General features: G+C 44.5%; 1 protein-coding gene across 1 annotated transcript in view; it reads left to right on the forward strand.

The window, feature by feature from the left end:
• Positions 1–4,563: 4,563 nt before the first annotated feature.
• The window catches only part of LOC140722248 (scavenger receptor cysteine-rich domain-containing protein DMBT1-like), a 43,398-nt gene continuing 24,830 nt past the window's right edge, over positions 4,564–23,131 (forward strand). The window contains exon 1 of the mRNA XM_073037034.1: positions 4,564–4,660. Within this exon, the coding sequence (XP_072893135.1) occupies positions 4,564–4,660 (97 nt within the window). The remainder of the gene's footprint in view (positions 4,661–23,131) is intronic.

The raw sequence follows: 23,131 nt of genomic DNA on the forward strand, positions 1-23,131 counted from the left end.
ATCAGCCCTCTCTTCATTTCCGGATTGAAACGAACTCTCTGTTCCCCCAACCCAATGTTTTTTTTCATTCATGAGGCTACCGTTGCATTCTTTCTGCAACATGGCCGTGCGACCGTTTCAATGTCGTTTCTGTTTTCTTTTTCTCTGTCCCTCAATCAACTTGCAAGTTCAACCGTATAAAATCTTGTTTGAAGCCTTCGGTGTCGGGAGAGAAAGGCATGAACAGAGACATCGACAAATAGTTTAATACATGAAGGGGCGAGAGATCGAGCGTGTGGGGGAGGGAGGGAGAGAGAGAGAGAGAGAGAGAGAGAGAGAGAGAGAGAGAGAGAGAGAGAGAGAGAGAGAGAGAGAGAGGGAGGGAGGGAGAGAGATGGAGGAAGTGAGTGCGTGTGTGTGACAGAGAGAGAGAGACAGTTGAGAAAGCGGGAGATGGAAAGTGAGTGTGTATGAGTGTGAGAGGGTGTGCGTGTGCGAGTGAAAGATGGAGAATGTGTGTATGTGTATGCGTGAGCGTGAGTATGTGTGTGTGTGTGTGTCTGTGTCTGTGTGCGTGTGTGTGTGTGTGTCTGCCTGTGTGTGTGTGTGTCTGTCTGTCTGTGTGTATGTGTATGCGTGAGCGTGAGTATGTGTGTGTGCGTGTGCCTCTAAGTGTGTGTGTGTCTCTGTCTGTCTGTATGTGTTTCTCTGGTGATAATGGTTTCTAATTTGAAATTACTTGGTGCCTCACCTTGTTTAGATGTCCTGCGTTTATTTCCACCAGGGCACTTTCGAGATAACCCCAAGTAAACCGGTATTTTATGATAAAGCAGCAGATAAAGTCATCTGGTTACTGAGTTGAATCCATAAATGACAGAAAAATATCCCTCCAGTATTTACACCAGAGGCAAACGTATTGATGGTTGTGCTGGTAACACACCGGGCAATGAGTGTCAGAGGTATCAGCCGATTTTATTCCTGAAGCTGAGTGAACGAAGAACATCGAAATGATTGTGATATTATTTACGAGTGGGACATCACTCGAATAAACTCAGACTCTGGGGCACATTGAGGAACAGATAGAATCGGCAAACATAAAAGTGCAGAGATACACGGTGAAGGGAGTCATTTAGAATTGTTCAGGGATATCACCTGTCCGCTGTCGATAATATAATCCGGGAAGCTGACCGAGGGGACGTGGAATTCGCAATTCTCCGGCTTTATGAATATTGTTTTCTCCTCCAGTCTCTGCAGGACTTGACGGACATGATGAAAGTGTTGCTGGGGACAGCTGGAAAATATTAGGATCTAATCTGGGTAGACAGAGACAGAGCGGTTAATAAAGTCTCTTAGTACATCGTTAATCAAGGCTTGAAAAACCGTGGGGGCATTGGTGAGGTCGAAAGGCATAATCAAGTACTCGAAGTGGCCTAAAGGGGTATTGAATGCCGTCATCCACTCGCCCCCTTCCTTTATTCGGACCATATGGTAGGTGCTTAGCAGGTCCAACTTCGAGAAGATGGCGGCTCCGTGAAGTGGTTCGAACACAGAACTTATAAGCTGCAGTGGGTACTTGTTCTTTATGGTTATATGTTTTAGGCCTCGGTAGTCGATGCAGGAACGGAGAAAACCATCCTTATTTCCCCACAGAGAAGAACCCTGCGCCCACCCGGGAGAATGAGGGTCGGATAATGCCCGCCGCGAGAGATTCACTGATGTAACCCACCTTTGCAATCCTCTTTGGCTGGGACAAGTTATACAGCCGACTGGTGGGTAGATGGGCTCCGGGGAGAAGGTCGATTGCACTATCGTATGGTCGGTGTGGAGGCAGGGAAAGGGCGCGTTGTTTACTAAACACTTGTCCCAGGTCGTAGTATTCCGCTGGATCCATGGACAAGTCGGGGGGTTCAACGGCAGATGAGGTCGTGGCGGTTCTTACAGGGGAAAGGGCCGACTGTAGACAAGTGGAGTGACAAAACGGACTCCAATTGGCTACCTTCCCGGCGGACCAATCAATGTAAGGATTATGCCGGCTTAACAGGGTACCCAAGAACTATAGGAGCTTGAGGAGAGGAAATTAAGTTAAATTGTACCTGCTCCCGATGGCTCCCAGCGAGGATCAAAGACAGTGGTGGTGTACGGTGAGTTATTCGGGCCAGAAGTCTTCCGTCCAGTGCCCGGGCTTCCAGAGGGGTACTCAACCACTCCCGAGGAATTCCAGCCTAGGAAGCAATGTTTTCATCCAACAGATTGCCCTCAGCACCGGAGTCTCTCAAGTACAGGAACTGTTGGCTGTAGCTTACAGTAGCTTGGATCTGCATCCCGGATTGGGGAACAGAAGCGAATATTGTCTGACTCACCAGCATCCCCCTTTCTACTGGTGAGCCCTCTATTTTGGCCAAAGGGAACAGGTAGCACTGACCGCAACAGAAACAATCCCCAGCTCTGAATCTCCGGAGTCGCTCTGTGGGAGAAAGACGGCTCCATCCCAGCTGCATTGGTTCCTCTCCCGGGGTGGTGGAAACGGCCGGGTCGGGTGCTATTCTACGGACGGGAAGAGGAGAGAAGGTAGGGCTGGGAGAAGATGTTAAAGCGTGCCATGGGATGCCAAATGAGTAGGACGACCGTTTCTCTCTCTCTCTCTGACGTTCTCCGAGTCGGTTTTTCAACCTGGTGGCCAGGTAGATAACTGAATCCAGGCTGTTAGTGTCATCCCTAGCAGCCAACTTGTCCTTTACCTTATCACAGAGGCCTTGCCGGAATAGCTGCTGCAGTGCCTCATCATTCCAACCCGAGTCGGCCGCTAGCGTCCAGAACTCCACGGAGTATTCGGCAACAGTACGTCAGCCTTGACGGAGGGTGAGTAGACGCTTAGCTGCATCCCAGGGTACTTAAAGAGGTGGCTCTAGGAATCGTGGACGCATTAGTAATCTTTTTCCAATGATCTATAGATTCTGGATCAGTTTCTGCTGATTGGAGGGTGGCTAATGTTGTCCCAATTTTTCAAGAAGGGAGGGAGAGAGAAAACAGGGAATTATAGACCGGTTAGCCTGACGTCGGTAGTAGGAAAGATGCTGGAGTCTATTATAAAAGAGGAAATTACGACACATTTGGATAGCAGTAGAACGATGTCCGTGTCAGCTTGGATTTATGAAGGGAAAATCATGCTTGACTAATATTCTGGAGTTTTGTGTGGATGTAACTATGAAAATGGGCAAGGGACAGCCAGTGGATATAGTGTACCTGGACTTCCAGAAAGCTTTTGATAAAGTCCCACATAGGAGATTAGTGGGCAAAATTAGGGCACATGGTATTGGGGGCAGAGTACAGACATGGATTGAAAATTTGCTGGCTGACAGGAAACAAAGAGTAGCGATTAACGGGTCCCTTTCGGAATGGCAGGCTGTGACCAGTGGGGTACCGCAAGGTTCGGTGCTGGGACCGCAGCTATTTACAATATATATTTATGATTTAGATGAAGGGATTAAAAGTAACATTAGAAAATTTGCTGATGACACAAAGCTGGGTGGCAGTGTGAAATGTCAGGAAAATGTTATAAGAACGGAGGGTGACTTGGACAGGTAGTGTGAGTAGGCAAATGTATGGCAGATGCAGTTGAATGTGGATAAATGTGAGGTTATCCACATTGGTGGCAAGAACAGGAAGGCAGATTACTATCTAAATGGAGTTAAAGTAGGAAAAGGGGAAGTACGACGAGATCTAGGTGTTCTTGTACATTAGTCAATTAAAGCATGTATGCATGTACAGCAGGCAGTGATGAAAGCTAATGGCATGTTGGCTTTTATAACATAAGGAATTGAGTATAGGAGTAAAGAGGTCCTTCTGCAGCTGTACAGGGACCTGGTGAGCCCCACCTGGAGTACTGTGTGCAGTTTTGGTCTCCAAATTTGAGGAAGGACATTCTTGCTATCGAGGGAGTGGAGCGTAGGTTCAAAAGGTTAATTCCAGGAATGGCGGGACTGTCATATGTTGAAAGATTGGAGTGACTGGGCTTGTATACACTGGAATTTAGAAGGATGAGAGGGGATCTGATTGAAACATATAAGATTATTAAGGGATTGGACACACTGGAGGCAGGAAGCATGTTCCCGCTGATGGGTGAGTCCAGAACTAGAGGCCACAGTATAAGAATAAGGGGTAGGCCATTTAGAACAGAGAAGTGGAAAAACTTTTTCACCCAGAGAGTGGTGGATATGTGGAATACTCTGCCCCAGAGGGCAGTATAGGCTAAGTCTCTGGATGCTTTCAAGAGAGAGTTAGAGAGAGCTCTTATAGATAGTGGGGTCAAGGGATATGGGGAGAGGGCAGAAACGGGGTACTGCTTGTGTATGATAAGCCATGATCACAGTGAATGGCGGTGCTGGCTAGAAGGGCCGAATGGCCTACTCCTGCACCTACTGTCTATTGTTTACCGCGGACGGGATGTCAAAAATCTTCCTTATTTCTGAGATGAAGTTGGGGAAGGAAGAGCAGGTCTCTGGCTGATTATCCCAAATCGCGGTGGCCCATGCTAAGGCATTTCCTTGCAACAACCCCATAACGTAAGCTATTTTTGATATGTCCATGGCGTACGTGGATGGCTGCTGCTCGAACAACAAGAAGCATTGCAGTAGCAAAGCCCGGCACTTCCCCAGATCTCCGGCGCAGGGTTCTGGTTCAGGTACGTGTTGTTGACGCATTGGGCGTCGTCAGTACAGGCTGTCTGGGCTGGTCAGACAGAGTTCCCGGAGACGACGGGGTCAGATGGGTAGATAATCGGTCGATCTGTTAACTGATCTTTCTTACGTTCACTGACAGGGAACGGAGGTTCTCCATGACATGCCGGAGAGGATGGCCTGGCTGACGAGGGCTTGTTGCAAGGAATTCGCGTTGGCTGGGTTCATTGTGGCCAGTTTGTTCTATTACACGGGGCGACTGAGGAGAACCCCAGTGCAGGTCACCGGCACGTCGACTGAGTCGGGGAGGCTGGCGTAGACGTGAACGTAGAACAGCAAACCGGAGAAATCTTGACACGGAGACGGGATTTACAGGAACTATCTTGAAATTAGGGCTGAACTAAGAACTAACGGTTCTAATCGGACAAGGGAACGAAGTAGCTCACGAGAATAGACCAACAAACTGGCAACCCGGGATAGTGACGCCATCGGACTTATTGCAGTCTCTGATGAAAACCAGGTGTGCTGTAATTAAGTGAACCAGCTGTAAATGGAAATTTAATGACTGAAATTAGGGTATAATCAGGGCGAAAGAAGCGTTAAAGGGGTACAGCCAACCAGAACCATGACAGAAACCCGCCCTAACGTTCAGGGAGATTTTCACGACTCTTTTGAAAGCAGGCCTCAGTAAAGACAATATTGGCGGTTTACCGATTAGTGTATTTTATGCTGTGTGTCATGTGCACATGAAAGCTCGGAAGCCGCCGGCTGCCCCTCCTGCTCCTTCTGCCTCCTCACTGTACCATCGTTAGCTGAACTGCAGGACGTAGGAAAGAAGGCCATACAGGAGGAGACCGGGAAATGGCGTATTCACAACCTCTTCCGGACCTAGGGGGCTGTCCGCGTTCCTCCGACATTGAAGATTAATTTGATGTGGACCCGGGAGGACCCTAGGCCTTATGTACCTCTGGGTGTCCACTGGGCTAAGGGAAATGATCTACGATTTGTTGCTCTGGTGGATACGGGAGCAGGTCATACTGTGATCCCGGGCGATCCCGATATGTGGAGGGGACTGGAGTATAATATTGAAGGGATGGGGGATGTAACGATCGCCGACAACGCACCGCGTTCTGTATCTGTCCTGATTGATGAAACCTCCGAAAGTATCTCAGGAATGAATGCATTGCGCGGAATGCAGTTGAAGGGTCCTTTAATTTTGGGATCTGGAGCATGCAGGTGGTAGTCGGAAGGGCTAAGTGGAAGCCCCTGATTATACCCCCAACGACGCAGATTTCGTCAATTCTACAATTACGGATACCGGGGCGACACAGCGAAATAACTGATACTGTTGCCTCATTGTAGCAAGCTGTGGTATTAAGACCTGCCACGTTCCTGTACAATAGCCCGGTCTGGCCGGTAAAGAAGACAGACGGGTCCTGTCGAATGACTGTTGATTATAGAGAATTGAATCGATACTCTCCCCCGCCGAGTTCCGCTATGCCTGACATAGGGACGATGGTTGATCATATTACGGATGATACAGATGGTCGATGATATGCTGTTATTGATCTTGCCAACCCCTTCTTTTCGATTCTCTTGAAGGAGGAATCACAGGAGCAGTTCGCGTTCACCTGGAACAGTTGGCAGTATTCCTTTGCTCGTTTGCCACAGGGGTATGTTCATAGTCCTATCTTATGCCACGGGATAGTGGTGCGTGATTTGGAGACTAACGTCAGAATACACCACTATATCGGTGATGTTATGTTACAGGGACCTGACGAAGGCAGTGTCGCAGAGACACTGTGGTCCAGGGGTGTCAAACTCATTTTAGGGCACGGGCCGGATTGAGCAAAATGCAGCTTCATGCGGGCCGGATCAGTCGGACGCGTGCGAACGCAGCTTTCGTTGCCTCCGTTTTTTCAGCCGGTTCTCATGTGTCTCAGTCTCTGCTATAACTACAAAGTGTTTCACTCCTCCCCAGGAGGAGAATTAGTCCAGATACTGCTGTCTTGCAGCACAGCCGAAGGGCCTGTATTTTGTTGCAGATTTTCTATGTTTCTAAGGTGCTGCACGTGAGGCTGCTTAACAAGATGACAGCTCATGGAATTACGGGAAAGATACTTGTCTGGATCGAAGACTGGCTGACTGACAAGGGAGAAAGAGTCAGAATAATGTGGACAATTCTGTTTTGCTGTCGGTAACTAATGGTGTTCCGTAGGGGTCAGTATTGAGACGGCATCTTTTCTTGTAAAGTCTGAATGATATGGAGGACGGAATTGATACCTTTATGAGGAACTTTGCAGTTGATACAAAAATAGGTATGGGACAGGTACTTTAGAACAAATCGAGATTATGCAGAAGGACTTCGATAGATTTGGAGAACAGGCAACGAAGGTGCAGAAGAAATACAGCGTATGCAAGTGTACATTCATGTACAATGCAAGAGATAGGGCGTAGAAAAAAAATAAATGAGAGAAAAATCAAAAATCAGATGTTCATAATACTTGGGTGTGCTTGAGCAGGTGACCCTAAACGTTTGCTTGCAGATTGAGTTGATTAAGGATGACAACTGTAACGTTAGCATGTAAGAGCAAGGATGTGATACTGTAGCTTTATAACGCATTGGTCAGATCGCTCTTGGTGTATTGTGAGCAGTTTCCGACATCTTATCTAAGAAAAGATGTGCTCGTATTGGAGCGAATCCCGAGAAGGTTCACGAGAATGATTCCAGGAATGAAAGGGGTAATGTATGAGGACAATTAGATGGCTTTGACCCTGTACTCGCTGGTCCAGAAGAAAGAGAGGGGATCTCATTGAAACCTATTAAATATTGAAAGGCCTCGACAGAGTAGCTGTGAAGAAGATTCACCTCACACTGTGTGAGTCTGGGACCAGAGGCCACGGCCTCAATATACAGGGCGTCCACTGAAAGCAGAGATGAGGAGGAATTTCTTCAGTTAGGGACTGGTAAATATTTGGAATTCATTGCCACGGACGGAGTAAAGGTCAAGTCATTGAGTGTATTTTAAATGGATGGTGAAAGAATGTGGGGAGAAGACGGGATAATGGGGTTGCGAGCGATAATCAATTGGACATGAAGGAATGGCGGAACAGACTCGATTGGCTGAGCAGCCACTGTCTCATATCTCATGCTTCATGGTCTGAAGAAGAGGCTAGTGAGGTTACATTAGGGTTAGAGTATTGTTAGGGTATCCATGTCTGGATTAGTGTATTCAGTTTTGGTCGTTCTGCTACAGGAGTGAGGACGTCAAGCTGGACTGAGTGCAGGGGAGATTTACGAGAATGGTGCCGGTACTCGAGGGGCTGGGTTCTGGAGAGAATTTGGGCAGTTTGGGAATTCACACCTTGAAGTGCAGGAGATTGAGACTGACCTTGTTCCAAACTTTGAGTGTACAGAAATGGGGAATGTGTGCAGTCCTTTTCCCACTTTTGTTGAATCAACAACCAGACGGCACCGGTTTAAGGTGAGAGAGGATGGATTTAATAGGGATTCCAGGGTAAAATTATTAATCCACTGTCCTTTCCGGTTCATAGTTTAACTAACACGATGAGTTCACTCTCAGGTTGGAGGAGCAGCACCTCATATTACATCCGGGTAGTTTACAACCCGATGGCATGAACATCGATGTCTTTAGCTTCTACCTCCACCTTTTCTTTTCATCAGCCCACACGCCCGTCTCCTCCATTCTGTCTCCCCACTTCTCTCTTCTCCACTGCGGATCGTCTCCCTCTGCTTCCTCTTTTACTTCTTTTTTCCCCATGGTCCTATCCTATCCTATCAGATTCCTTCTTTTCATCCCTTTGCATTTTCCGCCTACCACCTTACAGCGTCTCACTTCATCTCCCACCCACTCAGCTTCAGTCATATCTGGCTTCACCTATCATCTACCAGCTTGGACTCTTTCCACTCCCCACACCATCTTATTCCGGCTTCTCCCCACTTCCAGTCCCGATGAAGCGTCTCCGCAGGAAATCTCTGTTTTGCTTTATCCCCCTCTATAGAAGCTACCTGACCTCCTGACTTCCTCCAACATTTTGTGTATGTTACTCTGCATCTCCAACATCTGCAGAATCTCATCGGGACAGAGTGCAGAATGCAGAGACTACATCGGGTCTCACTGATGTCGAGAAGGCCACAGCTGGAAAACTGGAAACAGTAAATGACCCGACAGGCACGATGTTGAAAAGTTGCCTCATGTGGAAGGACTGTTTGGGACCCTGACTAGTGGTGAGGAGAGTGGTCTGGGGCAGATCTGGCACTTCATCTACTTGCAGAGTTGGCTTCCAGCCCCTACACCCCTCCTTATCGCTGTAAAACTCTCGCTTTTGTGGACAACTCTTATACTTGGTGGTGATTTGCCACAATAACAGGACCCTCTGATTTGTTCACTCCATTGTCACCAGGTGGCGCTCTGCCGCAATAAAGCTGAGAGACAGAAATGTGGCGCTGCAGCCTGCTGAAATGTTTATTCAAGATTCAAGGTTGTTTAATTCCCTTTTCAGCAAACACGTGTAAATGAGGTCGAAAAAATTATTATTCCGGCTCCAATGCAACACAAAGCCACAAATGTAACAGCATATATCCACAGCTTATATACTGTGCACGGATCGATGGTATATCCATAAAGTGACTCTTGGCACTGGTTGGCTAAAGATAAGATGACAGACAGGAAAATATAAAAATAGAGGTCGTGTGGAATGGTGGGTTAGTGGGTAAAGATATTTATCAGCCTTACTGCTTAGGAAAAGTAGCTGTTTAGAGTCTGGTTGCCCTGGTGAGGATGCTGCGTAGTCTACCCCCGATGGGAGTGGGACAAACAGTCCATGAGCGGGATGGGTAGAGGCACATGATGAAAATCAGGTTGGTGCTTGATCTCAAGAGAGGGAATTTGGAAAACACCTATCAGATGCCTTTTAAAACAGCTTGTAATTGTGCTAACTAAGGAAAAGTTAATTCTGGATTGAGTGCTTTGTAATGAACCAAATTTGATTAGGGAGCTTATGGTAAAGGAGTCATGTGGATGCAGTGATCATAACATATTAGAATTCACCCTGCACATCGAGATGGGAAAGGTTCAACAAGTCATCATTATTAGTGGAGTGAGGGGAACTGCGGAGGTATGGGAGAACACTATCAGGGACGATGGCAGAATAGCAATGGCTGGAGTTGCTCAAATTGACAGCCTCAGGGTTGAAGAGAAACACATCAGATTCCACCTGCGTAGCTCCAACCTGAATATCGATTTCTCCGTCCAGTAAAAACAAACTCACTGTCCATCGCCTCTCCTACCCTCCACTCTGGCCATGCACCTTTAGAGTTATGTAAATGTGATGTCACCATTCATTACGAGAGGACTATTCATAAGGATGTAGCGGTGTGCTACACGCAGCGTTGAAATAACGACACGTAGTCGGTGAGCTGCAGTTGCAAAAGAGATTTGTTCAAACTTCGCGGCTTCGCTTTAAAGCCTTCCTGATCCCGCCCTCCCCGGGCGGGAATGCTGTAGGGGGCGCGCATTCACAGACCCGTCCCGCGCGCGGGCGTTTCCCCTTTCTGGTGAAGCAGGCTTGGCACCCTTTTTGGGACCAGACTCGAGAGGGGAAAGTACAACAAGATGCATCATTAGGGTTATTATCAGAGGACTATTCATAAGGAGACAATGTTGAGACGTTATCAGGCATTGGGTAAACCACACGGACTATCATCAGCAGTGTAGGGACTCATCTCAGGGAAAATGTGCTGGAATTGGACCGAGTCCAGAGGAGGCTCATCAAAATGATTCCGAGACTGACAGGGTTAACGCATGAGGAGCATTCGATGTCTCTGGGCCTGTATCCGATAGCGTTTAGAAAAAAAATGAGGGAGGCTCTCGAATACTGAAAAGCCGAGAAAGAGTGCATGTCGAGAGTATTTGGGGACCAGGGGAACAAGCCCACAGATTAGCGGAACCTCCATTTTGAACAGAGAACAGGAAAAATTCTCCTGCTGCGTTTTATGATTTTAGGATTATTCATGGCGACCGTGTATGATCAAAGCTCCTGTGACCATTCCCCTCGTTCCCCTTAATTAATTATCTATCTCCACCTCAAAAATACCCAGCCAACCGGCCTTCACACTCTCAGGGCAGTGAATCCCAAAGATTGTACGCTCAAATAGACAGATACCTCATTGATCACAAAGCGAAATTAAAGAGAAAATATAAAATTCCAGGAATTTTCACACATCTCCATTTGAAATGAACCCTCTCTGTGCCTCTCTAACTGACAAGGAGAGATACTCTATCAGGAAGCTGCACAAATACCCTATTGTTTGTGAAAGTGTTCTAAATTCAGGGTCAAATTAGCTCACCTCTGCTGATAAACCATCCCATGTATTACCCTGGTAAAACCGCTCTGACTGACTCCATAGCTACCCTTAAGATTTCTTTCTGCTTGGGGATTAAAACCGTGCATAGAATTCGAGGTGTAGCCTCATTAGTACCCTGCACGATGGTACCTACACCGACCCAGTACATAATCTCTACTCCTTGTGCGGGGATTAGAGATTATGCCATTTGAACTACTACTTGAAATCTGCATTTTGAACTACTTGATGCAGAATCACCTCGTCGTCATTAGATTTCCTTCCTCTGTTTCTGTGTTCTCAGCAGATTGGACATCTCACATCCCGTTCCCTCCTCTAGGCGATTAAGCAGTGAACAAATTTACGGAGCATATAAGCATGGACGATAGCATGTCTGTTGAGTTAGTACTTCGCTGTGGGTGTAAGATATGGGAATCCCGGGAATCTTCCAGTCTCCCAGATGGCCATATCTGTGCCAGGTGCACCGAGGTGCAGCTTCTGAGAGAACGTGTTAGGGATCTGGAGCTGCGGCTTGATGACCTACAGCTTGTAATGGAACGTGAGCAGGAGATAGATAGGAGACACAAGGAGTTAGTCACCCCGAGGCTGCAGGAGTTATATAAGTGGGTGACTGTCATGGAAAAAATGGGAAGAGCTGAGATACTAGAGAGCCCCCCTGTGGCCATCCCCTCAACAGCATCCAACACGTGATAACGATTACTGAGGGGGATGGCCACAGGGGTGCTCTCTAGTATCTCAGCTCTTCCCATTCTTTCCATGACAATCACCCACTCATCTAACTCCCGCAGCCCGTCCTGCAGGTCCAACTCCTGCAGGTCTCTGGCACTGAGCCCGGTTCCGTGAAGCAGAAGGGAGGGAGTAAGATGAGGACTACGGTAGTCATAGGGGATCGCATAGTGAGGGGAACAGACAGGAGGTTCTGTCAGCCTGATAGAGATAGTGTTGAATCCCAGGTGCCGCGGTACGGGATGTTTCGGATCGGGTGCAGAGAATTCTGAAGGGAGAGGGTGAACAGCCTGAAGTCTTGGTACACGTCGGTACCAATGATATAGGTAGAAAAAAGAGAGGAGGTCCTGAGGAGTGAATTCAGGAGTTAAGTAGGAAGCTGGAAATCAGGACCTCCAGGGTAGTAATCTCAGGATTGTTGTCTATGCCACACGCTAACGAGAGCAAAAGTAGCATGATCAGGCATATCATTGCGTGACTGATAGACCAGTGTAGGGGACAGTGTTTCGGTTTCCTGGATCCTTGGGACTTCGGGGAGGTGCGGCCTGTTCAGAAACGACGGATTACAGCGGAACCCAAAGCGGTCCAAAATACTAGAGGGGAGCTCTAATAGAGCTGTTAGGGAGAGTTTCAACTAATTTGAATTTAGTTTGGGATCCGGAATGATAGGACTGAGGAAGTGGAAAACAGAAATAAATCAGAGATAACCTGCAACAGAGATGATAGAAAGCAAAGGCAGGAGATGAGGCTTAATCACAGCCAGTGAGATGAGTTACCGGGTAATAGAGGCGTGGTGCAGTAAAAACAGTAAATCCTGGACTGAAAGTGTTGCATTTGAATACAGCAGCATGAGAAATACAATGGACGATCTTGAAATCCAGATACACATTGGCAAGTATGACGTTGTGGCCATCTCCGAAACATGGCTAAAGGATGACTGCCATTGGGAGTTGAATGTCCAAGGATATACGGTGTATCGGAAAGATAGGTTAGTAGACAGGGGAGGGGTGTGTACCCCTGTGTATAAGAAATGATATTAAATCATTAGAAAGGGATGACAAAGTATCAGAAGCTGTAGAGTCTCTATGCTTTGAGTTAAGAAATGGCAAGGGTAAAAGTACCCTAATGGCAGCTGTATACTGGCTTCCAATCGGCAGCCGGGTTGTGGAAAAGACGTGTCAGAGGGGCAATATCATGATAATCATTACAAATTTTATCATGCTGGTAGATTTGGAAAAACAAGCCACTACTGGACCTCAAAAGAGAGTATTTGTAGAATGTCTAAGGGACTAAATTCCAAAGTGTCGTTATTTATCTTATAAGAATTACTACGGTTATAATTAAAACTATTATCATAGCAGCATGCAGAAGCATTCCCCAGAAGTCTCCAGAACTGTTAAAAGGCCAGGGCCAGGTTCTCTTACTATCGGTGAACCCATGCATCTTTTCGCTAATTGCCCTAATTTTCTGGATTTCCTGAGTGATATGCTGAGGTAGATCTGTAACATTAGAAGCATCATCTGGAATATTCCTTTCCCGTGACAGCAAATATCACCCCTTTCTGTGCTGGCAATAAATCCAATGCCATCCTATTCTGTAAAACTGCCATCCTCAGAGCTGCTATTTCAGTAGTTAAACCCTTAATCTGGGTCTGGATATCAGTTAAAACATTCGCAGTGCTATTCGCCAACTGTTCTAGTGCAGCTGCCAACTTGTATACTTCTCACGAATTTCGGTCTATGCCATAGAAAGGAAAAGATATCATCCAAAATGTCTCACCTTTTGTAATTCCTCTCTAATTTGGTTCTAGCTGCGTATGATGAGAAATGTTGGCTAATGAATATAGAGAGGGTACTACATAAGCTGAGTAGCAACATCCCGTCCAATTTCTCACCGTGATAGTTCCCTTGTCATCATAAGGCCCTGAGAGCCACGGATGTGCCTTCTTACCACATACACAATAAGTTCCATTAACAGCGTACAGAAGGGGATCAGTCCTAATTTCTGTATAAGAGCTACTTCCCCAAAATGTTTCCTCTATTCTTCCAGTACGACAATAACATATCCCATTTACCTTACTCAGAGTGTGGGCACGTTTGTACAGAAGTTCTCTCAGGTCACTTCTGTAGATATTCGTAAATGGCATCCCTTAAAACAGTGACACCCACAATTCTGGGTTGTTCTACATCCTGATATCCACCATCGATCCTATAATGAGTCTCAGGATTTACTCAAAGAATTCATAATTCTCACAGATAACATCTCACTACTATTCAAAGGTACTTCTTCCAAGGGCAATCCTGGTTCCGCATGCTGGGATAACCTGGCACATTCCCAAAAGGCCGACAGCCTTTTTCGTTCTGCATATGTGTGGCATAGAGAAAGGGAAGTACTTGTTTGGAGACTTGTGGCATATAGTACAAAAAGTAACATTAGTACAGCCGTCATGATATTATTCCCCCTTTGTTTATTCTACTTCATTAAAGACGGGTTTACAGTCCGATCGATGAATCCACCTTGGGTGCCCCTCCACCCTCACGGCCGTGGGTGTGGTCAGTAGCACCTGATAGGGTCCTCTCCACCGAGTGTCTAATTTATTTCTGTCCCAATTCTTTATCAAGACAAAGTCTGAAGGATTAACAGTGGGACAATCCCCTTTAGCTTAATTCACGTACTCTTGGTGGGGCTGGCGAACCTACAAGTGCAAACTTTGGAAAATATTTGGTTAGTTTACAGAAATATTTTCCCATTTCCTCCCCTAGAGTATGCATCTCTATTTTAGCAGGGAGGGGGCGTGTTAACCCCGGTGTCCACGGTGTACGCATAGGCTTTCCATAGATGATTTCTCCTGGTGATAATCCAGTTTTAGTCTAGGGTTCAACTCTCATATGGAACAATTACAAAGGTAAAAACTTAAGCCAGGTTAGTCCAGTTTCTTGCATAAGTTTCGTTACCTTATCCTTTAAGATTCCATTTGCTCGTTCCACTATACCGGCTGCTCTTGGATGGTGAGCACAGTGAAATTGCTGTTTTATTGCCAGTTCTTTACAGATGTTTTTCATTTATCTTAGCAATAAAATGAGGCCCATTGTCTGCGCTTATTGATTCAGGTAATCCCAAACAGTGAATCACTTCTCTTAGTAATACTTTTACAACGGTATTATTACTGGTGGGTATAGCGTCTATCTATCTGCTAAATACATCTAAATACATTTATATCTAAATACAAACATGCAAGCAATGTTTGCAACAATGTGCTCTGGGTAGTTCTATAAAATCAAGTTGTAAAGAAGAAAAAGTTCCCCCCGTTCCGAAAACACAAGACATTCCCTTTCCAGCATTCGTTTTTTTTACATGCTGTGGCTCGCTTTCCAGCTGCTTCCTGGAAATCAGGGTGCCACCAAGATATTAACCATTCCCTCCCTGCCCAAGTGTGTAGAATTATTTACCTAATCTATCAAGATAGATAAGAACACAAAGGGAACACAAACCTGTCATGCAGGGGTCACCCAGAAATTTGTCTGAGGTTGAAGGTGGTAATCCATTTGGGATGGTAGTTTGTGTTCTCCTTCAGGGACATCGCCCTGGAACTTATATATTCACCCAATGTCAGTTACGTTTCCCCCCATGTCTGTCATACCTGTCTTTAGATTTTGTCTAATAAGAGCTTGCTGGTTTCCCGAGGGAACTGAAAATGTGGGGTACGGGTCTATGTAAACGTTCGCATTTTAATCTGTTTGTGATTTCTTTTCCACAGGCTTTTTCATTTTAAAATTAGAAACGTTAATCAAAGAGGATTCCAGCTTCGGCTTGCACTTTTGACTCCTCTACTGAAACCTTCATTCAAGCCCTGTTTACTTTGTTCCAAATACTTGTGAACTCCCTCCTGAAAGTTATCTTCATTTATGGCTTTGCGTTGTTTGTTGAAGGTCTTCTAGCAAGAACTGGTTATGTGGTGGATTCTCAAAGTCAGAACTGAGTACACGGTTAGACTGCACTTTAGTCTGTTGCTAGGATACAGGCACGAGTCAGAGCAAGTAGCTCAGCTTTCTGGGCGGAGACAGCTGCTGCAAAGCAGACTTGCTCAATTACTTCACTGTCGTCACTTATCGCATAGACAGAACATCGTTTTCTTGCTGGATCCACAAAATAGCTTACAGCCTCATGAAACGTTGCCTTGGGCTGGAAGGGGTATTGCGGAATGGATGGGAGAGTCTGTCCTTCTCTCACGGCGATCCGGACGAGGGTTGGGGGGGGGGGGTGGTGGGCTATTGTTGCGGTCGACTCCATGGACTGAAATTTCACAGAGATGTAGTACAACGTCTTGGGTACGGTCAATATTAAAGAGTGTCTTGCCAGATGTCCCGTCTTCACCTTTGACTCCTTCCTTCCAGTATCGCAGTTGGCCCACGGTCAGGTCTTGCCAGTCTCCCTCGGCTGGAGCCTTGTTTTGTCCGGGTGTAGGCCAGGAACCCTAGGCTCTTTGGCTTGAACCCAGAGTAAAGCCTCCCGGTGGTATGGGGGAACCACTAGTCCTGACTGTCACCAAAGGAAATTCGGGAATTCGGTCAGTAATGCACTGCCCTCTCTTCCTTTAACCTCTCGAATCACCGAGACTGGGACCCTCTGTCCCTCAAGGGGTGAATAATATTGGCTTTCCTCAGCTGAACAGCCCGGAGGGTCATAGCACAAAGTCACATGAGGGTCCAGCATATCCTGTTTCTTAATATCCTTTAATATCCATACGCTCAGGCTTTTCAGTCCGCTTTTTTTGTCATCCCTACAATCGCCAAGATCCTTTTCTGTAGTGAGGTGGGTTTCATCAACAGTATATTTGTTTCAAAAATTTTCATGAATACAGTTAGGTTTTCATTCAATAATTATGTGATTACGTGAAATAACATTGCCTAGTTGCACCAATAGAACAATGCTCCAGGCCTTTGGACACTGGTCGTATAATTTTACTCTTGAAACAATACGGCTGCAAATGACTTTCATTCCAAGATTCGTCCCATTTCAGAATTAAATTGTCGATAAATGTAATGTTGCTCCTCCAGCAACTCAGTAAGTTCTCCTCAATAACTATTCAGAAACTCAAACTGAACATTCGCACAGCGACGAATTGGATAAAGAGTCTGGAATAAAAAGTAGGCCCATAAACGTATGTCAGAATGTAATTACAAAATAAATGTAGAAACCGCGTATCAGTTTTTCAGAGGAGAAGATGTATTAGAGATATGTGCAACAACAGGTGTTTCCTGTGAGCTCAACAGAAAAACAGTTTTTAGCGACATTGCTGCAGAATGTGACAGGATAGTTTATATATACAGAGAATGAATGAATAAATATTAGGCAGTATATTCAATTATTACTGTGCAAATATTCTTTCTGGAGATTCCTCGGGGCAAGAAGTGCAAGACACATTTTGAAATGCTATTTTAAAGTAGGAGTGACTACATTTCGTGGCAAGATGCCACGAAAACTGAAAGAAAACACAGATGTTCGTAGTGTCAACAGTGTTGGGGGAGGGAGAGGAGAAATTGATTGCATTGGCAAATTTTGGAATCAATGCAATCTCTTCTAACAGCCAGAACAGAAAAATAACTCGAGTGCAGGATCTGACAATAAATAACTAGCTCAATCTGAATGCAGCAGAATTTTTCAAATTGCTATTGTAAATCAACAGAACAAACAGTTTAACATTAAAGATCTGATTGAAGACGTAAACAGCGGCTGCATTATGTTAATTTTTATATAGCTTGCTGTCGTCTCAAAGCTGTACTCAGGAATGACTGGTGTGAGAAATACCAAGAGTGTAGTTAAGCATATAACACCAATAATGTTTTGAAATTGGGGAAAAAGCATTTGGTTATCTGGGTTTGGAGTAGCAAATCTGTGTGTCCTTATTTCTCATTATGTTATGATACAGTACCATCGTGTTTATCGGTATATTCACAGGCTTCATTGTATTAGCGCTGTTCTGTATATGGATGCACTGCATACAATCCAGAATTAATATGATCAGATCATTATCAAAGGAACTTTGGCATAGGGAAAACACAGCTTGAGGCAGCGTCTAATCCAGCTGGACATTCATCTTCCATTCTGCACAAATACTTCCAATTTTCCCGGACTTCCCTGAAGTCTTAGTTTCTAAAAATAGAATGCTGAACTTTCTAATAAAAAAATCTATTCTGCTTTTCATCTCCACTATTCACTGCCAGCTCTGCTGAATAGACAGTAAATACAGAAATCTTCATCGATTCCACAACATTCTTCCCACGTGCATCTCCATAAGGTAGGATACGTCCTAATAGGCCACGGGAATGTGTCCATGTTAATGTCCTTCAAACTCTTAATAACATCTACCTCTTTGTTTCACAATTCAGTAGCTTATTCTAATAGCACACTCCGATCTCACTTTCCCTGTATCTTCCCTTAGTGAATATAAATGCAAATAATTGATTTTGTACTTTGCCGACATCCTCTGACTCCTAACACAAATTACCTCCATGCTCCTTCAGCAGTAATACCCTCTCCATAGTCAGTCTCTTGTACTGAATCTGCAACATATGTAGTTAGTATTCTTCTTGAGCAAGATGTTAAGATCGTTCTGAAACCCTTGGTGGTTCTCTTACTTGATTAAGTTCTCTATATATCTCTGAATACCTTGCCCGATTTCATGTGCTATGTTTTTTTTTTATTCCCATTAGTGACTAAAACCACAACTTCTTCTGTCACCTAAGGCCTTTTACTTTACCATCTGTGTCATCCAATCTCACTGAACGTGCCTTACCTGACTGCTGGTAATATTGTCTTCAATGGTTTCCCAAAAGTCAAATGTTGACTTTCCAATGTCACCTGCTCGCAATTTACATTTCCAGAATCCTCAGTCAATGTTGTGATTTACTTTGAGCCAATGCAGTTCTTCTGGTTGGTACCAAATTAGCCATTATTTCTTACTGCATTGAAAAATAATGAATTATTGCCGCCCATTCTAATGTGTTCTTCCACAGAACTATTAGTCACCCTTACACATTCATTTCCCAAATGGAAACTCCAGTACTGTCATACGCTTTAAAAAAAAAACACTCCTGGAAGCAGCTGAAAAACTCTGCCTCAAAAAAAGATTGTTTCTTGATTTGTTTGTTGTTTGGTTTTGCAGCAATGCTGTTCTCACTAATATTGGTAAGGTAAAATTAAACACGACAACACATTTGACTCATTTAAATCAGTCATAATCTGTCTGCAGATCTGCTCCCATGCTTCTACTGGATATTGGGAATTAATAAAATAATCGCACCAGTGTAACTCATTTCAGATTTACTCACTTTGCCTCAGGGGATGAATGTCTTCTCTGAGTAGATCAGTAACATTTTCTCTAATTACCCGTAAAACTTCTCTAATATTTTTACTTCCCATCCTATCACTTCTAACATATAAACATTATGGGACGTTGAGTTGGCAGATGAGTCCCAATATCAATCATGGTTGTATTATGGAGTGAACGCTATATTTGAAAGCATTAATCTCGGTTCTGAATCATCAGCCTAACCTATGATACTCGTTGATTAGAGATAAACTTACTTCAATCTATAATGCCCACGATATTCATTAAGTGCCCCCTGCCTGCCTTTCATTTCAGATTTATTTGTCAGGCCGACTGTACTTACAAATACAATCTGTGAAACTTAGAACCCTTCCAGTTCAGCTGCAGCCCATTTTCCCTGCACAATTCCCTGCTTCTTCATGAAACGCCTATTAGCAAAAATTTCTGAAGCCCCCATTCCGCTCTCTATTCCAATTATTTACATCGTTAGTACATGGTACAGAAAGTAATACTCTGAATACAACTCCGGATTTCCTGCCTTTTAACTCCAGGCTAACTCGCGAAATTAAGTTAGCAGATCTAGAGCTTCCTTCATGGCTATGACTTTGGTTACAAAATGAAAGACGAATCAACGCAGCGCACTATCTCCATTGGAATATTCTGTGTCTCCTCAGAGACATCGCATATTCTGGAACAAGTGAGGCAACATATCAGTCTGAATTTTGGTTTGCGATCACAGAAATCTCTTCCTGTATGGCTGAATCTAGAATTCCCTCTCGCCTGTGCTCGACTGTAATTTGTCTGCCTTGCAATTCAACAATGGCTGACCTGGTTCCTCTCTGTGACTGTTGCTGCTAGTTTTCCTGAGGTGACCTGTAACTCAACAACATATAAATGGTATATTTGTTTGATCTGCATATCCCCAGGGCACCCCATCAATGCATGCAAGCCGCACACGTCCCCCGTCAGACACAAATCTATAATGGCCTGCTACATACCGGAACCGACTAACTACAATTGTCTCTGCTTCTAGCTGGTCAATGGCTCCAGCTTTCATTCCAAACACCGCATCAAGCCTCCGAAGAGCTGCATCTGAAGATACATCTTCAGACATAATCTTCAGGGACGTTTGAATTCTGCGTCATCTCCCAAACCTGACAGAAGGATCACATCACTATACAGAGTGTAATTACTGTTCATCCAACAAAATAAAATTCAACTAAATGAACAAATAAATAGAAAAAAAATCAACTTATTTTGCTGTTACGTTGTTGCACCTTGCCCATTACAATGAAGTCTGGTATCTGATAACAGATATCTGGTTTTCTGGTGTCCCTGAAGATGATGCCTGATGAAATATGTCCAGTTGCAGCTCTTCAGAGGCAGCACAATGTAGTTGGAATGAAAACAGTTGAAACCTTGATGTCATTAGTGACGCCTGGTATTGATCAGCGGCCGCAGTCTAACCTACTAGCCGCATATCTATCACAAATTCATCAAAATAGCTGCCACTATACCGCGGACCTTGCCTTTTGTTTTGATTACCAGCAAGTCTTACTTACATTATAATTATATAATGTCAATTATACCTGTTGCATTTATCATTTTCAATCACATTGGCGCCTCTTTGTCTCCTCGCATTCTGTTTTCTGTTACTGAAAAAAATGCCTGTCATCAGCCTGTTTCCAAATTCTTCTGTGCATCAGCTTGCCACTCACGGTAAACTATGGCGAATGACTGTGTCAGTGAACTGGGGCATATGAGAAACTTGATTCGGGTGAGAGACTGGTTGAGAGAGAGCATCTCCATGGAGTAAACTGCCGGGAAATAAAGCATCGAGCAAAAAAAAAGAGGGAAACTGAGAACTCAGTGTCATAGACTCACAATCATTTTAAGACGCGGAAAAAACATACTAAGTTCTGGAATGCGTTCTAATATTCCTAGAGATTTATGAATTGCTGCGAAAGAATCTTCGTTTTGGAGACATCTGTTTCAGATAATTCCATGTATCATCAGGGAATGGTATACAACACTCCTTTATTATTTCTTTGGGATTTTGCATGGAGATAATATAAACTATTCCACCTGAAATCGAGAGACATAGATGGACAAGTTGACGACAGAATGAAGTATTTTTGTATTGCAACCCCCACCCCCATCTCCGCACCGGAAGCTGATCAGCAAGGAACATGAATTAAAGAAGCATTCACCAAGTTGTGATACTGTCATGCAACTAATGTTAGTGTGAGTCGGGACAGGAATGCTGAGCAAATTGTCAATGTGCCCATCAACATGGTGTTGGGAAAATAGGAGTTCAGTAATCTGGTCTCAGAGAAAGCTCACCAGATCTGAAACAAAGTTACAGGACAGGATATGTTTCGATGCACACATCGGGTCGGTGATTCATGGCCTTTGCAGTTTCTCACAGCTCATTGGTTTCTCACAGCCAATGAAAGAAGATGGCCCCATCATGTCCATTAAAGGGCAAGAGTTATCTCATTGGTGCGTTTCAGCAAATTGCAGTTCACAACTCAATATGTGAAATTTGACAGTTCAGAGAGAAATACTGAGCACACCGTTCAGATCAAGTGAAGCGTCAGAAGGTTTTGGAGAGATTCTCAGCTGTCTGCAATACCGGCTCATTTAATATTCTGCAGAAACCTTTCTAAATGACCACCGCTATAATGCTGCACACTGTCGTGGCACTGACGATGATGCATATCTGGACTAGTGAGTATATTAAGAATATGGAAGTTATGGGGTAATGTAGAGATATATATTATTATTAATAAACTGTTCACATGTGCACGTTTATAGCAATCTTGCTGAATATTGGGTGGAATGGAAAGAAAAACACAGATATAACGTTATGATACGCAGTGTTGATAAGAAAAGAACTCCAGATAAATCTGGTCCGCAGATACAGCTTAATCTGTCTTGAGTTTCTGTCTTTATTTTTCTTCTGTTGAATTCCCCGCCCAACATCCTATGACCACACAGTCTAATCTCACTACTTCACAAACACATCTAATTCTGCATTTCTCATTTCAGGCCGCGTCGGGGATTGTCAGCCAGAACCGTCAGGTAACTTTGCTAACATTTCACTCCGCGGAGGGCTGGGCAATTATAACTAATTGCTATTGAAACCCAAGCTGATAGGTGACTGCACCATTGGACTTCAGAGCATAATTAGTTCATTAAACCCATCGAGTCAGCTCTGCCATTCCATCATATCTGACTCTGGATCACACTCGACCCCATACACCTGCCTCGCCATAACCTTTGATGCCCTGACTCATCAGAAAACTATCAAATTTCTCTTTAAATATAACCAAGAACGGCCTCTGCCGAAGTCTGTGGCAGTGCATGGCAGAGATTTACTACCGTCTGGCTAAAAGGATCCCCTCTTACATCTCTTTTAAAACTTCGCCCCTCAATTTTGAGGCTGTGCGCTCTAGTTCTGGATACACCACTATAGTAACCATCCTCTCCTCGTCCACCTTCGTCCATTCAACATTCGGTAGGAGTCAAAGAGATTCTGCCACTCCGTATTCCTTTCAATTCTAGTCAGTACAGACCGAAACCTACCAAACGCTCCTCACAAACGCCCATCCTGCGTTGGAAATCAACTTCGTGAGCCTTATCTGAACTCTCCCTAATGACAATATATATATTTTCTGAGATATGCGGCCCAAACAGTTGACAATACCCCAAGTGCGACCTCACTAGTGTCTTGTAAAATCTCAGTATTATCTCATTGATTTTTGTTCTAATACCCTAGAAGAAACGGCCTATTTGCATTCTATACAGCAGACTGAATCTGTAAATTAACCTTCTGGGAATCTTGCACTAGTCTTGTAAAAACGCTGAGTTCTGAGTTTTCTCAGCATTTAGGGAATAATTTGCACCATTGTTCATTTTACCAAAATGCATTTTCATACAATTCCCAACATGACGTCTCATCCGTTTCCTTTTTTGCCCGATTTCCCAAATTGTCTACATTCTTCTGCAATCGCATTGCTTTCTCGGCACTAA

Source organism: Hemitrygon akajei, unplaced genomic scaffold (genome assembly GCF_048418815.1).
Source record: "Hemitrygon akajei unplaced genomic scaffold, sHemAka1.3 Scf000073, whole genome shotgun sequence".
Classification (NCBI taxonomy): Eukaryota; Metazoa; Chordata; class Chondrichthyes; order Myliobatiformes; family Dasyatidae; genus Hemitrygon; species Hemitrygon akajei.